Source organism: Lagenorhynchus albirostris, chromosome 14 (assembly GCF_949774975.1).
Source record: "Lagenorhynchus albirostris chromosome 14, mLagAlb1.1, whole genome shotgun sequence".
NCBI classification, from domain to species: domain Eukaryota; kingdom Metazoa; phylum Chordata; class Mammalia; order Artiodactyla; family Delphinidae; genus Lagenorhynchus; species Lagenorhynchus albirostris.
Genome location: NC_083108.1, coordinates 72,776,763 through 72,797,639, shown reverse-complemented (window position 1 = coordinate 72,797,639; position 20,877 = coordinate 72,776,763). Strand labels below are relative to the sequence as shown.

Here is a 20,877-nt window from a genome sequence, read left to right as displayed (position 1 = left end):
CCCAGGTGTGAGGGATAGACTTAACGTCGCTGTGTTCACGTGATGGCTGAGAGCCCCATGTCCCAAATAGAAGCTGGTATCTTTTGTAACAATTCCACAGGCATAGCTTCTAGGGATTTCTGCAAGAGGCAGGCCCAGTTAGTAAGAGTCACCATTTTCTGGAAAGCCCGAAACTGTAGCTTCCCACCAAGAGCACTCTTTTTTCAGTCCTCCCAGTGCAGCTTGCCAGTTGGGGGTGGTTTTGACCATAAGCAACATGCCTGGTAATATTGCTGATATTCAGGAGTTCCCTGGTGGCCTAGTGGTTAGGATTCCCAGCTTTCACTGCCATGGCCCAGGTTCAGTCCCTGGTCAGGGAATTGAGATCCCGTAAGCCGCACAGTGCGGCCAAAAAATATATATACATGCACGCGCGCGCGCACACACACACACACACACACACACACATACATATATGGCTAATACTACTTTTGTCAGGTTTTTAGAACTGAGCTGAAAACAAGTTAACCGAAGTCAGCTCTTACATGGACAAGGCTAATCTAATAGGTGCCTAAAATGTCGCATGTGAGGTGGAATTCAGGCCTTCTTCTCCACCGGTCTTTCCACATCTGTGAGGGGTGCCCAAGTCACCCTTTGTCCTCACTGCCTCATGTAACCAATCGGCAGGTCCCATTGACTCTTCCTCCAAAGTACATCCCAGGCTGCTTCTCTCCATCTCCGCCTCCACCACACTGGTCTAGGCTTCAGCTCTCCCTTCTCTCCACAGCAGCCGAGTGATCTTTTAGAAACACAGATCAGATCATTCATCTCTCTCCTCTAATTCAAACGTTCCCATGGCGTTCCACTTCCCATGGAGTAGAATTCAAACCCTTAACCTGGCTCGCCAAACCCTCCCCGAGCCTGAGAGTCTATCTGCTTCTCCCAGTGTACTCTCCTTTCGCAGTTTCTCTCACACACCAAGCTTGTTTCCTCCTCAGTGTCTCTGTATATGCTGTTCCCTCTGCCTGCTAATGCTTTGCCCAGAACTTTGCATGGCTGTCTCATTCTTTTTTATTTTAAATTATATTTTATTTATTTTTTATATAGTAGGTTCTTATTAGTCATCCATTTTATACACGTCAGTGTATGCATCTCAATCCCAATCGCCCAATTCATCACGCCACCACCCCCAGCCCCCCACTGCTTTCCCCGCTTGGTGTTCATACGTTTGTTCTCTACATCTTTGTCTCAATTTCTGCCCTGCAAACTGGTTCATCTGTACCATTTTTCTAGGTTCCACATATATGCGTTAATATGCGATATTTGTTTTTCTCTTTCTGACTTACTGCACTCTTTTTGACAGTCTCTAGATTCATCCACGTCTCTACAAATGACCCAATTTCGTTCCTTTTTATGGCTGAATAATATTCCATTGTATATATGTACCACAACTGCTTTATCCATTCATCTGTCAGTGGGTATTTAGGTTGCTTCCATGACCTGGCTATTGTAAATAGTGCGGCAGTGAACATTGGGGTGCATGTGTCTTTTTGAATGACGGTTTTCTCTGGGTATATGCCCAGTAATGGGATTGCTGGGTCATATGGTAATTCTATTTTTAGTTTTTTAAGGAACCTCCATACTGTTCTCCATAGTGGCCATATCAATTTACATTCCCACCAACAGTGCAAGAGGGTTCCATTTTCCCCACACCCTCTCCAGCATTTGTTGTTTGTAGATTTTCTGATGATGCCCATTCTAACTGGTGTGAGGTGATACCTCATTGTAGTTTTGATTTGCATTTCTCTAATAATTAGTGATGTTGAGCAGCTTTTCATGTGCTTCTTGGCCATCTGTATGTCCTCTTTGGAGAAATGTCTATTTAGGTCTTCTGCCCATTTTTTGATTGGGTTGTTTGTTTTTTTAATATTGAGCTGCATGAGCTGTTTATATATTTTGGAGATTAATCCTTTGTCAGTTGCTTCATTTGCAAATATTTTGTCCCATTCTGAGGGTTGTCTTTTCATCTTGTTTGTGGTTTCCTTTGCTTTGCAAAAGCTTTTAAGTTTCATTAGATCCCATTTGTTTATTTTTGTTTTTATTTCCATTACTCTAGGAAGTGGGCCAAAAAAGATCTTGCTGTGATTTATGTCAACGAGTGTTTTTCCTGTGTTTTCCTCTAAGAGTTTTATGTGTCCGGTCTTACATTTAGGTGTCTAATCCATTTTGAGTTTACTTTTGTGTATGGTGTTAGGGAGTGTTCTAATTTCATTCTTTTACATGTAGCTGTCCAGTTTTCCCAGCACCACTTATGGAAGAGACTGTCTTTTCTCCATTGTATATCCTTGCCTCCTTTGTCATAGATTAGTTGACCATAGGTGTGTGGGTTTATCTCTGGGCTTTCTATCCTGTTCCATTGATCTATATTTCTGTTTTTGTGTCAGTACCATATTGTCTTGATTACTGTAGCTTTGTAGTATAGTCTGAAGTCAGGGAGTCTGATTCCTCCAGCTCCTTTTTATTTCCCTCAAGACTGTAGGTGTCTTTGCCAATAGCTTTGGCTATTCAGGGTCTTTTGTGTCTCCATACAAACTTTAAGATTTTGTGTTCTAGTTCTGTAAAAAATGCCATTGGTAATTTGATAGGGATTGCATTGAATCTGTAGATTGCTTTGGGTAGTATAGTCATTTTCACAGTGTTGATTCTTCCAATCCAAGAACATGGTATATATCTCTCCATCCGTTGGTATCATCTTTAATTTCGTTCAACAGTGTCTTATAGTTTTCTGCATACAGGTCTTTTGTCTCCCTAGGTAGGTTTATTCCTAGGTATTTTATTCTTTTTGTTGCAGTGGTAAATGGAATTGTTTCCTTAATTTCTCTTTCAGATTTTTCATCATTAGTGTATAGGAATGCATGAGATTTCTGTGCATTAATTTTATATCCTGCAACTTTATCAGATTCATTGATTAGCTCTAGTAGTTTTCTGGTGGCATCTTTAGGATTCTCTATGTATAGTATCATGTCATCTGCAAACAGTGACAGTTTTACTTCTTCTTTTCCAATTTGGATTCCTTTTATTTCTTCTCTGATTGCCATGGCTAGGACTTCCAAAACTATGTTGAATAATAGTGGCAAGAGTGGACATCCTTGTCTCGTTCCTGATCTTAGAGGAAATGGTTTCAGTTTTTCACCATTGAGAATGATGTTTGCTGTGGGTTTGTCATATATGGACTTTATTATGTTGAGGTAGGTTCCCTCTATGCCCACTTTCTGGAGAGTTTTTGTCATAAATGGGTGTTGAATTTTGTCAAAAGCTTTTTCTGCATCTATTGAGATGATCATATGGTTTTTCTCCTTCAATTTGTTAATATGGTGTATCACATTGATTAATTTGCATATATTGAAGAATCCTTGCATCCCTGGGATAAATCCCACTTGATCATGGTGCATGATCCTTTTAATGTGTTGTTGCATTCTGTTTGCTAGTATTTTGTTGAGGATTTTTGCATCTATATTCATCAGTGATATTGGTCTGTAATTTTCATTTTTTGTATTATCTTTGTCTGGTTTTGGTATCAGGGTGATGGTGGCCTCATAGAATGAGTTTGGGAATGTTCCTTCCTCTGCAATATTTTGGAAGAGTTTGAGAAGGATGGGTGTTATCTATTCTCTAAATGTTTGATAGAATTCACCTGTGAAGCCATCTGGTCCTGGACTTCTGTTTGTTGGAAGATTTTTTTTTTTTTTTTTTTTTTTTTTTTTTTTTGCAATACGCGGGCCTCTCACTGTTGTGGCCTCTCCCATTGTGGAGCACAGGCTCCGGATGCGCAGGCTCAGCGGCCATGGCTCACGGGCCTAGCCGCTCCGCGGCATGTGGGATCTTCGCGAACCGGGGCACGGACCCGTGTCCCCTGCATCGGCAGGTGGACTCTCAACCACTGCGCCACCAGGGAAGCCCCTGTTGGAAGATTTTTAATCACAGTTTCAATTTCATTACTTGTGATTGGTCTGTTCATATTTTCTATTTTTTCCTGGTTCAGTCTTGGAAGGTTATACCTTTCTAAGAATTTGTCCATGTCTTCCAGGTTGTCCATTTTATTGCCATAGAGTTGCTTGTAGTAGTCTCTTAGGATGCTTTGTATTTCTCCGGTGTCTGTTGTAACTTCTCCTTTTTCATTTCTAATTTTATTGATTTCAGTCCTCTCCCTCTTTTTACTTGATGAGTCTGGCTAATGGTTTATCAATTTTGTTTATGTTCTCAAAGAACCAGCTTTTAGTTTTATTGATCTTTGCTATTGTTTTCTTTGTTTCTATTTCATTTATTTCTGCTCTGATCTTTATGATTTCTTTCCTTCTGCTAACTTTGGGTTTTGTTTGTTCTTCTTTCTCTAGTTCCTTTGTAAGTTTAGATTGTTTATTTGAGATTTTTCTTGTTTCTTGAGGTAGGCTTGTATAGCTATAAACTTCCCTCTTAGAGCTGCTTTTGCTGCATCCCATAGTTTTTGGATCGTCGTGTTTTCATTGTCATTTGTCTCTAGGTATTTTTTGATTTCCTCTTTGATTTTTTTTTTTTTTTTTTTTTTTGCGGTACATGGGCCTCTCACTGTTGTGGCCTCTCCCGTTGCGGAGCACAGGTTCCGGACACGCAGGCTCAGCGGCCATGACTCACGGGCCCAGCTGCTCCGCGGCATGTGGGATCTTCCCGGACTGGGGCACGAACCCGTGTCCCCTGCATCAGCAGGCGGACTCTCAACCACTGCGCCACCAGGGAAGCCCCTCCTCTTTGATTTCTTCAGTGATCTCTTGTTATTTAGTAACGTATTTTTTAGCCTCCATGTGTTTGTGTTTTTTACGTTTTTTTCCCTGTAATTGATTTCTAATCTCATAGCGTTGTGGTCAGAAAAGAGGCTTGGTATGATTTTAATTTTCTTAAATTCACTGAGGCTTGATTTGTGACCCAAGCTGTGATCTATCCTGGAGAATGTTCCGTGAGCACTTGAGGAGAATGTGTAATCTGCTGTTTTTGGATGGAATGTCCTATAAATATCAATTAGATCTATCTGGTCTATTGTGTCATTTAAAGCTTGTGTTTCCTTATTAATTTTCTGTTTGGATGATCTGTCCGTTTGTGTAAATGAGATGTTAAAGTCCCCCACTATTATTGTGTTACTGTCAATTTCCTCTTTTATAGCTGTTAGCAGTTGCCTTATGTATTGAGATGCTCCTATGTTGAGTGCATATATATTTATAATTGTTATATCTTCTTCTTGGATTGATCCCTTGATTGTTATGTAGTGTCCTTCCTTGTCTCTTGTAACATTCTTTATTTTTTTTTTTTTTTTTTTTTTTTTTTTTTTTTTTTTTTGCGGTACGCGGGCCTCTCACTGTTGTGGCCTCTCCCGTTGCAGAGTACGGGCTCCGGACGCGCAGGCTCAGCGGCCATGGCTCACGGGCCCAGCTGCTCTGCGGCATGTGGGATCTTCCCGGATCGGGGCATGAACCTGTGTCCCCTGCATTGGCAGGCGGACTCTCAACCACTGCGCCACCAGGGAAGGCCACATTCTTTATTTTAAAGTCTATTTTATCTGATATGACTATTGCTACTCCAGCTTTCTTTTGATTTCCATTTGCATGGAATATCTTTTTCCATCCCCTCACTTTCAGTCTGAATGTGTCCCTAGGTCTACAGTGGGTCTCTTGTAGACAGCATATATATGGGTCTTGTTTTTGTATCCATTCAGCAAGCCTGTGTCTTTTGGTTGGAGCATTTAATCCATTCACATTTAAGGTAATATCGATGTGTATGTTCCTATTACCATTTTCTTAATTGTTTTGGGTTTGTTTTTGTAGGTCCTTTTCTTCTCTTGTGTTTCCCACTTAGAGAAGTTCCTTTAGCATTTGTTGTAGAGCTGGTTTGGTGGTGCTGAATTCTCTTAGCTTTTGCTCTGTAAAGCTTTTGATTTCTCCATCAAATCTGAATGATATCCTTGCCAGGTAGAGTAATCTTGGTTTTAGGTTTTGCCCTTTCATCACTTTAAGTATATCATGCCACTCCCTTCTGGCTTGTAGAGTTTCTGCTGAGAAACTCTGTTAACCTTATGTGAGTTCCCTTGTATGTTATTTATTGCTTTTCCCTTGCTGCTTTCAATAATTTTTCTTTGTCTTTAATTTTTGCCAGTTTGATTACTATGTGTCTCAGCGTGTTTCTCCTTGGGTTTATCCTGTATGGGACTCTCTGCGCTTCCTGGACTTGGGTAGCTATTTCCTTTCCCATGTTAGGGAAGTTTTTGACTATAATCTCTTCAAATATTTTCTTGGGTCCTTTCTCTCTCTCTTCTCCTTCTGCGACCCCTATAATGCGAATGTTGTTGTGTTTAATGTTGTCCCAGAGGTCTCTTAGGCTGTCTTCATTTCTTTTCATTCTTTTTTCTTTATTCTGTTCTGCAGCAGTGAATTCCACCATTCTGTCTTCCAGGTCACTTATCCGTTCTTCTGCCTCAGTTATTCTGTTGTTGATTCCTTCTAGTGTAGTTTTCATTTCAGTTATTGTATTGTTCATCTCTGTTTGTTCTTTCATTCTTCTAGGACTTTGTTAAACATTTCTTGCATCTTCTCGATCTTTGCCTCCTTTCTTTTTCCAAGGTCCTGGATCATCTTCACTATCATTCTTCTGAAGGTTGCCTGTCTCCACTTCATTTAGTTGTTTTTCTGGGGTTTTATCTTGTTCCTTCATCTGGTACATAGCTCTCTGCCTTTTCATTTTGTCTATCTTTCTGTGAATGTGGTTTTTGTTCCACAGGCTGCAGGATTGTAGTTCTTCTTGCTTCTGCTGTCTGCCCTCTGGTGGATCGGCTGTCTCATTCTTGTCATTCAGATCGCAATGAATGTGTCACCTTTCCAAAAAACCCTTGCCTCACCATGTAAAGTAAGCCCACAGGAGCACATTGTCATAACACTGTATTTTATCAGTACTTCCCTTCCAGAACCTGATATTTTTGCTATTTTTTTTAATTTGTTTATTGTGTGTCTCCTCCCTCTAGAACATAAGCTTCCTAAAAGCAGATGCCTTGTCTGATTCTTTGCTAGAGCTCCCAGTGCTTAATCTGGGCCCTGGCTCACACTGTAGACTCCACATATTTGTTGAAAAGGATCCCCAAACATATGTGCTTGAATATCAATATGGTACTCTTAAAGTTTTTAAAAACTTCTTTAATAAGACTTTCAGTCATATTTTTGGCAAATTTCTGTGATAGATGAAACCTATTGACTGTTGACTAGCAACTTAGAGAAAAGGCAAGAAAGTGCTTCGCAAGGTTACAATCAGGCTGCAGATGTAGGACATTTACAGTCAGTATTAATGTGGTGATCTCGGTATTGGGAGAAATATGAAATATGCCATAGATTTGTTTGATCAATACAAGGATGGAATTTCTGGTCATAGTACGGGTTTTCATCAGAGGTGTACTCAGCCTAAAGTGCTCACGTGGGTTTGAGAGAGGACTTTAGAGAATGAAGAGTCGGGGGGGCTCCTCAGCAGAGACTTCAGGGACGTTAACAGTCTGCAGAGTCGACCAAAAATAATCTCACTCCAGCTTCATCCTGGCAACTTGTGGCTTTGCAATGTGAGGAGAGAGCTGGGGGGAGTCTGTAGGGCTTTCAGCTTTCATAGTCAGACCTCATCTGTTTTGCTGCCCTGGTCCTCGTGAGCTGTGCTAGTACTGTCAACAGACAAACTTCTGAGGAGGGAAGAAGCAGGTGGAGTTGGTTTGTTTTAAATTCTGGCGCAAGAATATTACAAACTGGTGGAGCCAAGAAAGAAACCACCTAACATGCACCATCTTAGCTGGTTTCTTTTTTGTCTTCACTTTATATGATGGACCAGCATTACCTTTAATTTGGGTCAGTAGGTAATATCAAGTGACCCCTGTTGGCTCCGAGTGGGTTTAGACCTAGACTTTATAGACACAAAAGGGCTATTTCTTTTATTTTTTTTAACTTATTTTTTATTGAAGTAGAGTTGAATTACAATGTTAACTACTGCTGTACGTCAAAGTGACTCAGTTATTTATATTTTTATATATATATATATATATATATATATATAAAAAACGTTCTTTTTCATATTCTTTCTTCCATTATGGTTTATCACAGGATATTGAATATAGTTTCCCGTGCTATACAGTAGAGCCTTGTTGTTTATCCATCCTATATATACCAGTTTGCATCTGCTAATCCCAAACTCCCAATCCATCCCTCCCCCAACCCCCTCCCCCTTGGCAACCATCAGTCTATTCTCTATGTCCATGATTCTGTTTCTGTTTCATAGATAGGTTCATTTGTGTCATATTTTAGATTCCACATATAAGTGATATCATATGGTATTTGTCTTTCTCTTTCTGACTTCACTTAGTATGATAATCTCTAGTTGCATTCATGTTGCTGCAAATGGCATTATTTCATTCTTTCTTACTGCTGAGTAATATTCCATTGTATATATGTACCACATCTTCTTTGTCTGTTCATCTGTCAGTGGCCATTTAGGTTGTTTCCATGTCTTGGCTATTGTGAATAGTGCTGCTTTGAACAGAGGGGTGCATGTATCTTTTTGAATTATAGTTTTGTCTGGATATATGCCCAGGAGTGGAATTGCTAGATCATATGGTAACTCTATTTTTAGTTTTCTGAGGAACCTCCACTGCTGTTTTCCACAGTGGCTGCACCAATTTACATTCCAAAAGGGCTACTTCTAACTTGCCTTCTTGATTAAGTGCTTACTACCAGTAGAATTTTTAACTATGGTGATAAGCTAATAAAATACAGGGAGACTCCCCTATGCTTAGTATTAGCTAGATTAGATTCTTTACCAAGAGATGCATTTCTAAATGAGACCTGCTTAGTCACTAATGAGCTATTATTCAAGGTGAATGCCAATCACTTCATAAATTCATCACATAAAAAAAAAATGCCCACACTGAAATTTTTATAATAGCTTTACAGAGATACAATTCACGTACCGTGTAATTTACCCATTTAAAGTATACAGGCCAACAATTTTTAGTATATTCACAAAATTCTGTAACCATCATCACTCTCAGTTTTAGAGCATTTTCATCACCCCAAGAAGAAACCCCACACCCATTAGTAGTCAGTTCCCCTTCTCCTGTCCCCTAGCTCAACCCCGCCAATCTAATTTCTGTTTCTATGGATTTGCTTAATTCTGGACACTCTATATAAATGGATTCATAATATGTGAGCTTTTGTGTCTGGCTTCTTTCACTTAGCACAGGGCTGTCCAGGTTCATCCATGTCGTAGCACGTGTCACTGCTTCATCCCTTTTTATTTGTGAATAACATTCCATTGTATGGATTTACCGTGCCTCAGTTGTTGGACATTTGGGCTGTTTCCACTTTTTGGCTACTATACGTATGCTACTGTGAACACACGTATATGTGAGTCTTTATGTGAACATATATTTTCATTTCTTTTTCCACGGTGGTTTTTGAGTTGGGAAAAATCAAACATAACTAAATGTGGCTTTTTGTTTAAAACACAAGTGTCTAACTTGGAGCACAGAGCATGAGGCCAGAGAAGCCTGAGATGTGGTCCTTCCCCTTCAGCGGCCCGTGGCCCAGCCCAGTGTGGAGGCTGGAGCGTCAGAGCTCAGCGCCTGTCCCCTGCCCTTCCCTTGCAGGGAGCTGCTGCGCTGCGAGGCCGCACTGGCCAGGCTGTACTGCCGCATGGCCCTGCTCAACATCTTCGCCCCCAAGCTGCCTCACCTGTTTACCCGCCTCTTCCACATCCCTGCCATCCGGGACATTACCCTGGAGCACCTGCAGCTGCTGTCCAATCAGCTCCTCGCTCCTCCCCTCCCAGGTAAACCTCGGCTTTGCCGCTCTCACTGCAGAAATTAGGCCCAGGATGGAATAGCCCTGAGGGTGAGCTGGGCGCCAAGCAGGAGCTGTGCTTAGTGTCCTTGTTCTCCACATGAGCAGGGGGAGGAGTCCCAGCACAGGACCTTTAGACTTAGTGTAGATAAACTGCACGAAAGATTGCAGCTGTCTTTGCAGTGCTTTCTCACTCTTTGAAAAATCTAAGTGTATTAGACGACATATTTAGTCATTAACCTATTAAGCATTCATTAAGTAAACTAATCGTGGATCAAGGAAAATGAAGTCTTATTTATGAAATGTAGTCACTGTACTGTTGTCACAGACATTCTGTTTGACGTGTAAAGACGGGAAAACGTTCCTGCCGTCAAACGCCGCCAAAGAGACCTAATTGATTCATCGTGACCTCAAGCGGAGCTGTTTTAATGGGCCAGCCTGTGTGCATCTGCTCAACGTGGGGCCCTTGGAGTGTGGGCTGATGCTGTGTGTTCGCTCCCTTGGTGAATACTAAGTGATGACTCTGCCCTCAACTCAGTTGAAGACTGAAGGGCCTCTTCTGTCTTCCTCTGGCACCTTGGCCTCCAGCCTGCTTCCCTTGACCTCCTAGCTACTAAGATGGGAGCAGGAGTGAGAGGGCAGGTGGCATTCTAAGCATAAAGGACATCTCTCACAGCCATGGGGTCCCAGCCAGTGCCTGTGTGAACTACATCTCCACAGGCCACTTAAGCACATGGGGTCCAGTGGCCCACCCCAAGAAATTAGAGGCTCCAAAACAGACCTGAAAAGCTTTAACGTGCTTGTGGAAGAAGCTTTGCCACAGTGGCTAACACTTGCTTTATAAACTCCACTCTGAGCTACTCCAGTGGTTCCTTGGTGAAACTCCAGGTTGGCCAGGGCAGCCGATAGGTCAGGCTCTGGGAACCCCTGAATCCAAGCAGCTCCACTTCTATCTGCTTAGTAGACCTGGGCTTCAACTCAGGTTTTTATTTTAGACAACAGTTTTGTAGCTTAAAAGAAAGCAAAAAGTTAAAGGCCACCGAACTCCTGAATCCCCCACCCCCTGCAGTATCTGACTGGTAACGTCTATTATCCAAGACGTATGTCCAAGCGAACCCATCCTGGTTTTCTGGACAGGATGCTCCTGGCTCGTTACTCAGGATCTCACAGCCCGTGGCTGCTGCTGTTCTTGTTGACTTGTGTTTTCTTTCCTGTCCCCAGACGGCACCATCAGCTCCAGCTCCATCCTCCTGGCACAGTCCCTGCAGCACTGCATCCACTCCCAGAACTGCTCGGCCACGGACCTCTTCTACCAGGGCAGCTCCCAGACAGTGAGAGAGTGGCTCAACGTGGCCATCACTCGGACTCTGCACCAGGGTGAGGAGAGCCTGTTGGAGCTGACGAAACAGATCTGCTCTTTCCTGCAGGTAAAAGTCCAAAGTTCTGATGTCCCTAAATTGGGGTTACAGGTTTCAATTGGAAATCTTATTGGCTGGCTGAAAATGACACTTTCTTCCCCAAGCCCCACTAGTCTGCTTTTCTTCGCAGCTCCCCTCCCCTGTCCCATCCGTGGTGTCCTTCCTCCCAGAGGGCTTTTTTGTCCTCCTGATCCTGTTACAGTGTATGCATTGGCTCTCCTTTGCCTGGGAGCTGGGAAAAGGAAATGCTCTCTTGTGTTTAACCCGTGGCTTTCCCTGTTAAATGTCTCTGCAGACGGCACCAGAGCAGTTCCCCTCCGAAGAGTTTCCAATTTCCGAGTCCAAGGTCAACATGGACGTCAATTTCCCCGGGGCGGCTTTTGTCGTAGTATCTTGCAAAGAAAGTCAGTCTGGATTCCGCAAAGAGTAAGTTGCCCATACTGTAGAAGATGGTGATGGGGAGAGAAAAGTAAGACAGATTCTGGTGCAATTTACAGAAGAAAAAAACTCATTGCTTTTATTCTTTAATGCATAGTGTACTTGAACATGATTTACAGTTCTTCCCTAATTTCCATGTTTTGGAAATTAGTCTATGTAAAGAATGACCTTCTAAATGTGATGGAGGTGACTTACGTGTGCCCAGTTCTCACCACCCCCTCACAACAAAGTGTTTGTTGACATGGTTGGACTCTGCTCACACGCATTCCTCCTACTCAGCTCCTCTCTGTACAAGGCGCCGTGGGCGCGGGTGCTTGTGTACGGGCTGGGCCACAAAGTGAAGCGAAATGGCCAGCTAAACCTCATCGAGGCCATCTGTTACCCGCGGGATGCATCTCCGGCCAACACGGGGCTCACGCCGCCTCCCACCACCAACCAGTACCCTTCTGTGATCCTCTCCACAGACAAAGTCCACATCAAACTGGGTAAGTCTCTGAATTAGCTCCCGGTAAAAAGAACAGCTTTGAAGTCATTCTCTGCTTTCCTTCTTTGTGAAAATTGAAAGGATTTTCTACCGTGCTGTGTTCCAGTTTCCTATGGGTAAAGAAAAAGACTGCTTGGGGCAGTGTATTTCAGAGACAGTGGATTAAAAGTTCTCCCTTTCCTGCCAGGGGAAGACCTGGCAGATGCTGCCCAGACTACAGTGGGGATTTCCTTTTCTTTCACAAGCGTGTGCTGTTCAGAATGATCTAAATAGAGCAGTCCCATCATTTAGCTGTAATAATCCTGGCTGCCCTTCAAGTTCTCATTAAAACTGAATTCTCTCAGGTATAATGTGGCTCCCTGAGGCACGGGCCTCAGTGATCATCTGCTCCCCGTGTCAATGTTAAACAAAGCCTGGTGGTGGCCAGGCTGGGAAGCCCAAGTGGTCTTGTCTCCTTGGCGTCCTTTGTTAAGCCTCCGCAGATTTAGATTTAGATGAGGTCTCCATCTCTGTAAATCCTGAAGCTCTCGCTGACTGTCTGCTTTGTATACTGGAGCCAGCTGACTCTGTTTCTGAGTCAACACACAGAGGAAGGGAAACCTAGTCTCAGACTTGCACTGCACGTCCTTGGCATGTTGGACAGGAGAAGATGGACACATGTTTGTTAGAGACAATTATAAAGATGTATTTGAACTTTCAGCCAAAATTGGGCCTTGGCTTCTGCACAGCTCCAATCCTGGAGACATTGCATCCTTAGGGAATAAAATGAAAGGACATTTCTTAAGGTATTTGGTCAATGCTAAACAAGGTTATGATCTCTTTTTATTAGGGTCTATTGTTTTCATTGTATTTTGCCTACACTGTTTTTTAAAATTTATATTAAACACAGAAGATCTCTGTTTTACCTGTCATTCCCCAAATAAACATTCACCCCAAAGTACAGGCCAGTCAACATGGTTCCTCCTGAGCCGGCCAGAGACCCCTGGTACCCCAGCTTATGTCTGACCAGTGCTTGCAGAGGGGGTTGGGGTGCGGTGCAGGATGTGACAGGGATCAGACCTCAGGGTCTTTCTTCTCTCATCGTTGGCAGCTTCGGTCAGATTCAGGCCATGACAATGACCGAAGGCAGTAAAAGAGAATTCTGGTAGTTCCTGAAGTCTGGGGGCCCCCCTGCTGGTCCACTCTGTAAATCTAAAGTAAGCTGATGCTCCCATGGGATTGCAGCTGCACCAAAGGGCTGGTTATTTCTTTACCAGGCTGGGACCATTCCAGTGAAGCATCTTTTAAAGTCTGACTTCCTATTTCCATGCCAGGTCATCAGGCTGGTTGGTATCTGACTGACAGGGAGATGTTTATCCTTCCCTGTCCCCACTGCTGCCCTTTGTCCCATTCTCACACCAACAGGTGGACTCCTTGGAGGATGTCCTCCGCTCCTCCTGCGCCTGTGGCTGACTCCGTCTGGAGTGTGGGGAGTGACATTTCCTCTCGCCCCCAGTGCATGAGTGGACAGGCTTTCCGGCCCTGTTTCTCTGCGCACACCTGGCAGGTCTTTATCGCAAGCTTGTTTTGATCGGGTGCTACCAGTCATGAGCTTTCCTTCTGGGTGCTTCTTTTAGGGGTGTCTCCCCCTCCCGGAGCCGTGCTGGTGTTACACTCTCTGCCCCTTGAGTTCCCACTGGCGATGGCCTTCGCAGAGCAGCTGCTGTCCTGGAAGTCGGAGGATGGCGAAGGGAGATCTGAAGATGAGCCTGACACCATCCCGACGTCCGTCCTCCTGCAAGTGGTGGAACTGCTCGGTGAGGCCTCCCTTCCCTCAGGATCAGGCTGGTGGAGCTGGCCGGGTGCCTGGGGAAGGAGCTGGCTGGTGCGCCTGGGGTGGCCACAGTGGCCTGGGTGGTGACAGCTCTTGTCAGCTTGTTGTCAGTTGGGCTTGGGGAATTGAGTGGAAACTGTAGCCTAGACTTCCAAATCCATGATTTGCAGGGTACTTTCATTATTTTGAGGGGTGGCATGTAACTGGGAAAATAAGATTAATTTTATCATACTTTACTTTAAAGCACTAACATATGCCATTATTGTAACTTTGATTCTGTAACATTGTTCACTTTCATACCACCCTTCACCTTCAAACATTATGACCTCACAGCACCTGAAAGGTTACAGAGAGATGGCATTGTAGCAAAACTCATGGAATGGTAAACTTAAAGAGTTGTGAACTTAGCATATAAATTTACCTCAAAATTTTTCTAAATATTGAGTTTTAATTAATGATATGTCTGCTTAAGTGGTTAGGGATAAAAATACTGATATCTGCAACTTATTTTGAAATAATCAAAAACTAAGCTGCGTCTATGGATGAACAGAGGGATAGATAGATGTGTAATAAAACAAACACAGCTTTGTTACACATGTAGTAATGTTAATGGTAGAATCTAGGTGGTAGCATCCAAATATTGACTGTATAAGGTGTTCAACTTTTTTATATTTTTGTATTTTTTCACAAATACAAAATGTTGGTGTTGGAGGGAAAAACATGTTGGCGGACTCAGGTGCCCTCAGGGGTCAGGGAGATGATGTAAGTGAGAGGAATTCGAGAGAGAAGTGGACCCAGGACCTCCAGGGAACTGGAGGGCACGTGTCCTGTGGGGCAGCCACTGAGCCCTACTACTCATTTGCGGTGTAAGAATGTGGCCCTAGTCCTGCCAGATACTGTCACTTTTTATTTCAAGAAAAGCCAGAAATCTAGATATTGATGTGAATTTCCCAGTTTCTAAATGTTGACAACTAATTCACATTCTTTAAAACACATTGGGCAGGGGGTTGGAAGAGGTGAGCAGGGAACCACTGGCTGTGGGAACGAGATGTATGTGGCTGGTCTCAGCTCTCGGGCCACCATTTGCAATTTTGGTGGAGATTTCTCTCCAAGGCCGTCGTCTTCCAAAAATGTCCAATGGCAGAGGAAGGACAACAGAGAAGGAAATAGGAGCACATGAGGGCCTGGCCTTAGACCCCACTGGCCTTTATTCCCTGTCAGTGGCTCCATGAGCACCATGTCCCGTGACAGCCATGAGTTCATTACCAATTAGAATTATCAAAACAGCATCACCCGAGACCAGTCAGCCTAGTCCCCTCCTTCGTGGGTGCTGGGCCTAATTGGGAGTCTCGGTAAGTCAGCCAGACCTGGCCGTTGGGACTCCCTGTCCACAATGTGACTGGGGATAGAAGACACGCATCTGGCACGAAGGGGACCTTGGCACAGACGTGTGGCCCAGGGTTGTTCTAGACAGTGTTTCCTAGACTTCAGTCATTCTCATGCCACCTTTATGTGATTTCTGCCACGTCTACAAGTCATGCCTATCACCATTTATTGATTTGTTTTTATGGCAATGAACTCCTTTCTCCTTTTTTTAAACTTATACTGAATTTTAAAAGGAACTTTATCTTGCTACTTTAAACAGAAAATTCGTATCCCTTGCCATAACTAGAAGATACTTATAAAATTAAAAAGTTAAGCAGTTACTGTTAAGAAATTCTGGCTAACTACTGTTCCCTGTCAAAGGCTCTGGGTCTCTGGGCTATTCTCTATTAAGAATATTCTAGCCCCAGAGTGAGGCTTTCTTGTTGACAAAATCAGGACTGAAAGAGGAGTTTAAAAGGAATCATTTTTCCGTGTGTATTTCTGAGCTATCTGGTAAAATTGGATTGTATGCCCCCAGTAGTGAGCATCCCATGGTTCAGGAAACATTATGCTAATGATTTGTCACCAACCTGCTTAATAAGTTTATGAGAAAGAAAACAATGATTTCAGGGTCAGAGCTGTAGAAGCTGGCTCCATGCGGTCACCTGCCACAGGGGTGTAGGCCACCGGCTCTGGGGCCAGCCTGCCCGGTTCTGCCCTATGAGATTGTGTGACCGTGTGGCAGCCGTGTGAGTCCTTCAGCTCTTTGAGCCTGCGTTTCTTCATCTGTGAGATGGGGATGAAGGATGTAATGTTTGTTTCACGCGGTCGCTGTGAGGGCTGCCTCCATTAAAGTGCCTTAGAACAGTGCCTGGCACATAGTAAGCTCTGTATAGGTGATTTTTTTTTTTTTTTTTTTTTTTTTTTTTTTTTGCTTTCATTCACCTCAGGAAACTTCCTGTGGACCACAGACATGGCGGCCTGCGTGAAAGAGCTGGTTTTCCACCTCCTGGCAGAGCTCCTGCGCACAGTGCACAGCCTGGAGCAGAGGAAGCACCCTGCCGGCCTGTCCTCGTCCATCGCCCTCCAGCTGAACCCCTGCCTGGCCATGCTGATGGCCCTGCAGTCGGAGCTCCACAAGCTGTACGACGAGGAGACGCAGAGCTGGGTCTCGGGCAGCACGTGCGGTGGCTCGGGGACCGTGGCGGCCGCCGACCAGGGCAGGTTCTCTACGTATTTCCATGCGCTCATGGAAGGGTGCCTGGCGGTGGCCGAGGTGACCCTGCCTACCAACATGAGTGTCACTGCCAGCGGGGTGACGTCGGCGACCGCCCCCAACCTCAGCGACTCGTCGTCCTCCTCGTCGTCCTCCCCAGGACAGACGCCACAGAGCCCCAGCCTCCTGTCCAAGAGGAAGAAAGTCAAGATGAAGCGGGAAAAGGCCTCCTCCTCTGGGAAGCGCCAGTCCTCGCGCTCAGTGGACTCGGACCCCACCGTGCTGAGCATCGGGGGTGGCAAGCCCGAAGACATGCTGTGGTTCCACCGCGGCCTGACCTTGCTCATCATCCTCCGGCACCTCACCAGGAAGGACCCGCAGGGGCTGGGTGTGACGAGCGACGCCATCGCCGACGCCTGCCAGGCCCTGGTGGGTCCCACCGCCCATAGCCGCTTGCTGGTGATCTCTGGGATCCCCACCCACCTGGACGAGGGCATCGTCAGAGGCGCCATCCGCAAGGCCTGCAACGCCCACGGCGGGGTCTTCAAAGACGAGATCTACATCCCCCTGCAGGACGAAGACCCCAAGAAGCCAAAAGACAAGGCCGAGGGCGGTGATGGGAAAACTGAGCCAGAGAAGACCCTTGGCTTCCCCAGCACAGACAGCTTGGAGGTCAGCACGTCCCGCAGCCCGACCCCCGCCATGAGCATCAGCGCGTCTGCATCCACCAGTCAAGCCTCCATCTGCAGCTCCCAGGGCATCTTGCAGACGGTCAGCGACGTCTCCATGGAACCGCTGCCCTCGGGCCTAGAGCTGCCCATCCCTGCGGGCTTATTGGAGCCCCACGTAGTGTCCAGCCAGGAGAGCCTGGACGTTTCCCTATGCAGCACCAGCAGCCTGGGCAGCCTTGGGAGCCTGGGGGAGCCACTGGACAACGCAGAAACGGCCTCAGTGTCAGACATGGGCTCCATGTACACAGTCACGTCCCTGGACAACCAGCCCCTCACAGCACGCCCCATCAAAGGCTTTGCGGTTGTGGAGGTAAGCACCTCACGCCTTGGCAACCACTTAAATCATGAGCGGTTAGAATCCCCCAGGCCTCTTTAAGCCTTCCAATATTATTTCCAAGGGACTAAGTAATAGGTGACATTGGGGCACTTAGCAGGCTCCCTGAGGCAGCTCTTGGAAACAGCAGTGATCAATCATGTTGATTATCTGTATTTGAGGTCCCATCTCTTGAGTGTGATAGCAAGTCTGTCAGGAAGTAAATACAGTTCATTGCGGAGTGTGGGAGGGGCTCCAGGGGCTGACCTTTCCTGATGGTTGAGCATCATCGAGTGTTTTCCAACTCAGGCCCCAGTGGCCTCTTTTTGAGTGGCTTTGGGTTGTTTTAACCATTGCCATTGGCAGGAGGGATCCCCACTGAGCAGGGAGAGAACAGACTTGCCGTTCTGTTCGGAGTGATTCTGAGTTTCAGATGCTGCGCGTGTTGCCAGATTACATTTCCACTTCAAGATCCCATGTGTTTTCTGGGCCTCCTTGTTTAGAAATCCTGCAACCTGTGTCTTCCTGCCCCCTGTGTAACGGGAGTCGGGTGCAGAGTAAAAACCATCCTCGCCCTTATTAGATATGGAGGGGAAGGCACTAGGAGGAGAACTTGCACCCCCTTGCTCCCCACCCCACGGGCTCTGACAGGAGAGCTCAAAGATCCAGGGGTTGGCTTCCTCCCAGAATCTGTCCACCTTCTCCCTGCGGATTTTCTCGGAGCCAAGCGTGGACTTGAACCCCCGGGGCATCTGCGTAGAGCCACAGACCTGACCGGGGTTTAGCGACAGAGATGTCCAGTTGAGCTGTTCGCCTGCAAGTTACCACTTTCGGCACATACAAGAGACTTTGCCGGGAAGCCCAGCTTGCCCCGGTCAGGCCGTGCTCCCAATGCTGAAGACAGTAGAGGGTTTCAGGGACAGACGGGAGGGAAAGAAAGTTCATACAGCTAGCTGAGTGACTGGTCTCTCCACTCAAATCCTTACCCTTTTCCTTGTTCACACAGATCAGATCCCGAGCCAAAATCGAGAAAATCCGAGCGAGTTTATTTAACAATAATGACTTGATTGGTTTGTCAAGTTTGGATGGTGAAGATGAATTGATGGAAATGTCAACGGAAGAGATACTCACTGTGTCTGTAGTAAATCAGAGTTTGTTTGATACGCAGGGGAGCCCAGGGTTAGAAGATTATTTCAATGATAAGTCAATTAAAGGTAGGTTATAGATTTTTTTTAATTAATAGACTTTTTTTTAGAAATTTATAGGAAAAAACCTGAGCAAAAATCATACCCATCTTGGGACTTCCCCGGCGGTCCAGTGGTTAGGACTCAGTGCTTTCACTGCCACAGGCCTGGGTTCGATCCCTGGTCAGGGAACTAAGATCCCGCAAGCCACACAGCACGGCCAAAAAAGAAAATCATACCCCTCTCCATGTCCTGTTTTCCCTGTTTTTAACATCTTACCTTAAAGAGGAGCTCTGGGGGTCAAAGATTTAAGAAGTGACTCAGGGAATGTTGGGAAGATGGTTCACTGCTTGGTTAACAGAAGGTGCGTTGTGTACACGATGTGAAGAGAACACTGCTGCTCCCCCAGGAGAGCCGTCAGGGCTCTGAAGGCCAGCGGGCAGGCCCTGCCACAGGCCCCCCACACCAAGCCCTCAGGTGCTCCTGTTTCCTGCCACAGCCTTGAATGTGGGCTTGCATTCAAGCTGCTTTTTTCCTTTTGTCTAGTCAGGCTTCCCCTTGTTTGAGTTCAAGTGTATTTATTTTGTTCTGTCCTCTAGAGCTAGAATGTACCATGTACATTGCTGGTAATCATTTAGTCAATATGCTTGAGGACAGCTAACACCTCGCCCTTTAAAATGAATTCTTGGGGAAGAACCGATTCCGGTTCCTTTTTCACAAAAGTCCCACTTTGTCATTCTGGTGGCTCTTATGTGGGGGGACCCTACCCTGTCTGGCTTCCCCACTTCTTCTGTTCAGCCAGGACCCGGGCTCTATCGAGGCCCCACAGAGCTGGACCTAGCAGATCCTGAGGCCAAGAGCTCACCCCCAGCTTCGCTTCAGAAGCAGCAGCAATTTTTCTCCTTTCTTTTTATAACTGTAGTTCTTTGTGTTGTTGTCTTTATTTTGCATCAGTCTCTCTCAAATTTTTAAATTTATGTTTTTTCTAACTCTTTAATATTGTTTGAAAGTTCATAATAGAGTTGTTGAGTTTGTTCTGTTTTATGTTTTCTGAGGACAGAAATGTAATATTGAGTATGGATTTTGTTGTTGTTTCAAATTATTATCCCCCAGTCATGAAATTTTGAAATACTCCCACAGGGCTGGGACCAGAGTGAGGTAAATGAGGCCACAGAATTTAATGGGGCTCCAAAACAACTCAGTAATCTAGATAAATAATTATTTTAATATAATACTTATGAAAGTCAAAATTAATGCAAAATATCCATGGTGAACAAACTGTTAAAATTTTAAATAAAGACAGGATCAGTATTAATGATTTTTCCTTTTGCATCAGGCTTTAATATGGCTCGGCACAGTACTCTTAATATTTCACTCATCATGGGTTTCTTGTATTAATTTTGATTTTTTTGAAGGACCACGTTACAATGTGTATCTTGATCTCTGAGTTTTTTGGGACTCTTGTGCGTGAGGGGCTGCCTCTCTCTCCTCGCCCTGTTTTCAGCCCTGTTCCCTTATTGTTGAGTACGGTGCTCACTCGGCTCTCAGCTCCCCACGTGGGGGTGGCTAGTGTACGATCTGTGGGAACCCTGGGGTCTTTTTCTGCCATAATTAATGCTTTGCCAGTCTTTTCATGCTTTAATCCAAATTTAGTTCTAGCTCCTGATTGTATTATGGTCAAACCTTCCACGTAAGATACTCAGTCTTTTGATAACACATTTGCCACGTTACAGCCACACGCATTTTGCTCAAGACTCTTTAAGTTGTGGTTCTACTGAATCAGCTCTTAGATCTTGACCATGCCTTCCACACACCTGTCTCCTCACCCTCAGCCCAGATGCCCAGGGGACCTTTGTGCTCTGGCTCCTGAAGCCCGGCCTGAGCTGGGTGTGCCTCTGGAGGGCCAGACCGTCAGAGAGAGGGGATGAGGAGGCTGCGCAGGAGGACAGGGTGTGATGAGCAAGTCAGTTCTGCCCGCAGGTGGGGGCCCTTGGCCACGAGAAACATGCAGATGCAGTGGAACATCCTGTTCCACTGGGAACATTCCTG

The 20,877-nt window shown here is 45.2% G+C and overlaps 1 protein-coding gene across 2 annotated transcripts in view; it reads left to right on the top strand.

Annotated features, from left to right (window-relative positions):
• The window catches only part of HECTD4 (HECT domain E3 ubiquitin protein ligase 4), a 190,945-nt gene that overhangs the window by 150,737 nt on the left and 19,331 nt on the right, over positions 1–20,877 (top strand). For both annotated transcript variants that reach the window (XM_060170214.1, XM_060170213.1), the window contains exons 56-62: positions 9,674–9,855; positions 11,088–11,293; positions 11,580–11,710; positions 12,002–12,207; positions 13,823–14,002; positions 16,335–17,641; positions 18,651–18,858. In XM_060170214.1, coding sequence (XP_060026197.1) covers positions 9,674–9,855; positions 11,088–11,293; positions 11,580–11,710; positions 12,002–12,207; positions 13,823–14,002; positions 16,335–17,641; positions 18,651–18,858 — 2,420 coding nt within the window. The remainder of the gene's footprint in view (positions 1–9,673; positions 9,856–11,087; positions 11,294–11,579; positions 11,711–12,001; positions 12,208–13,822; positions 14,003–16,334; positions 17,642–18,650; positions 18,859–20,877) is intronic.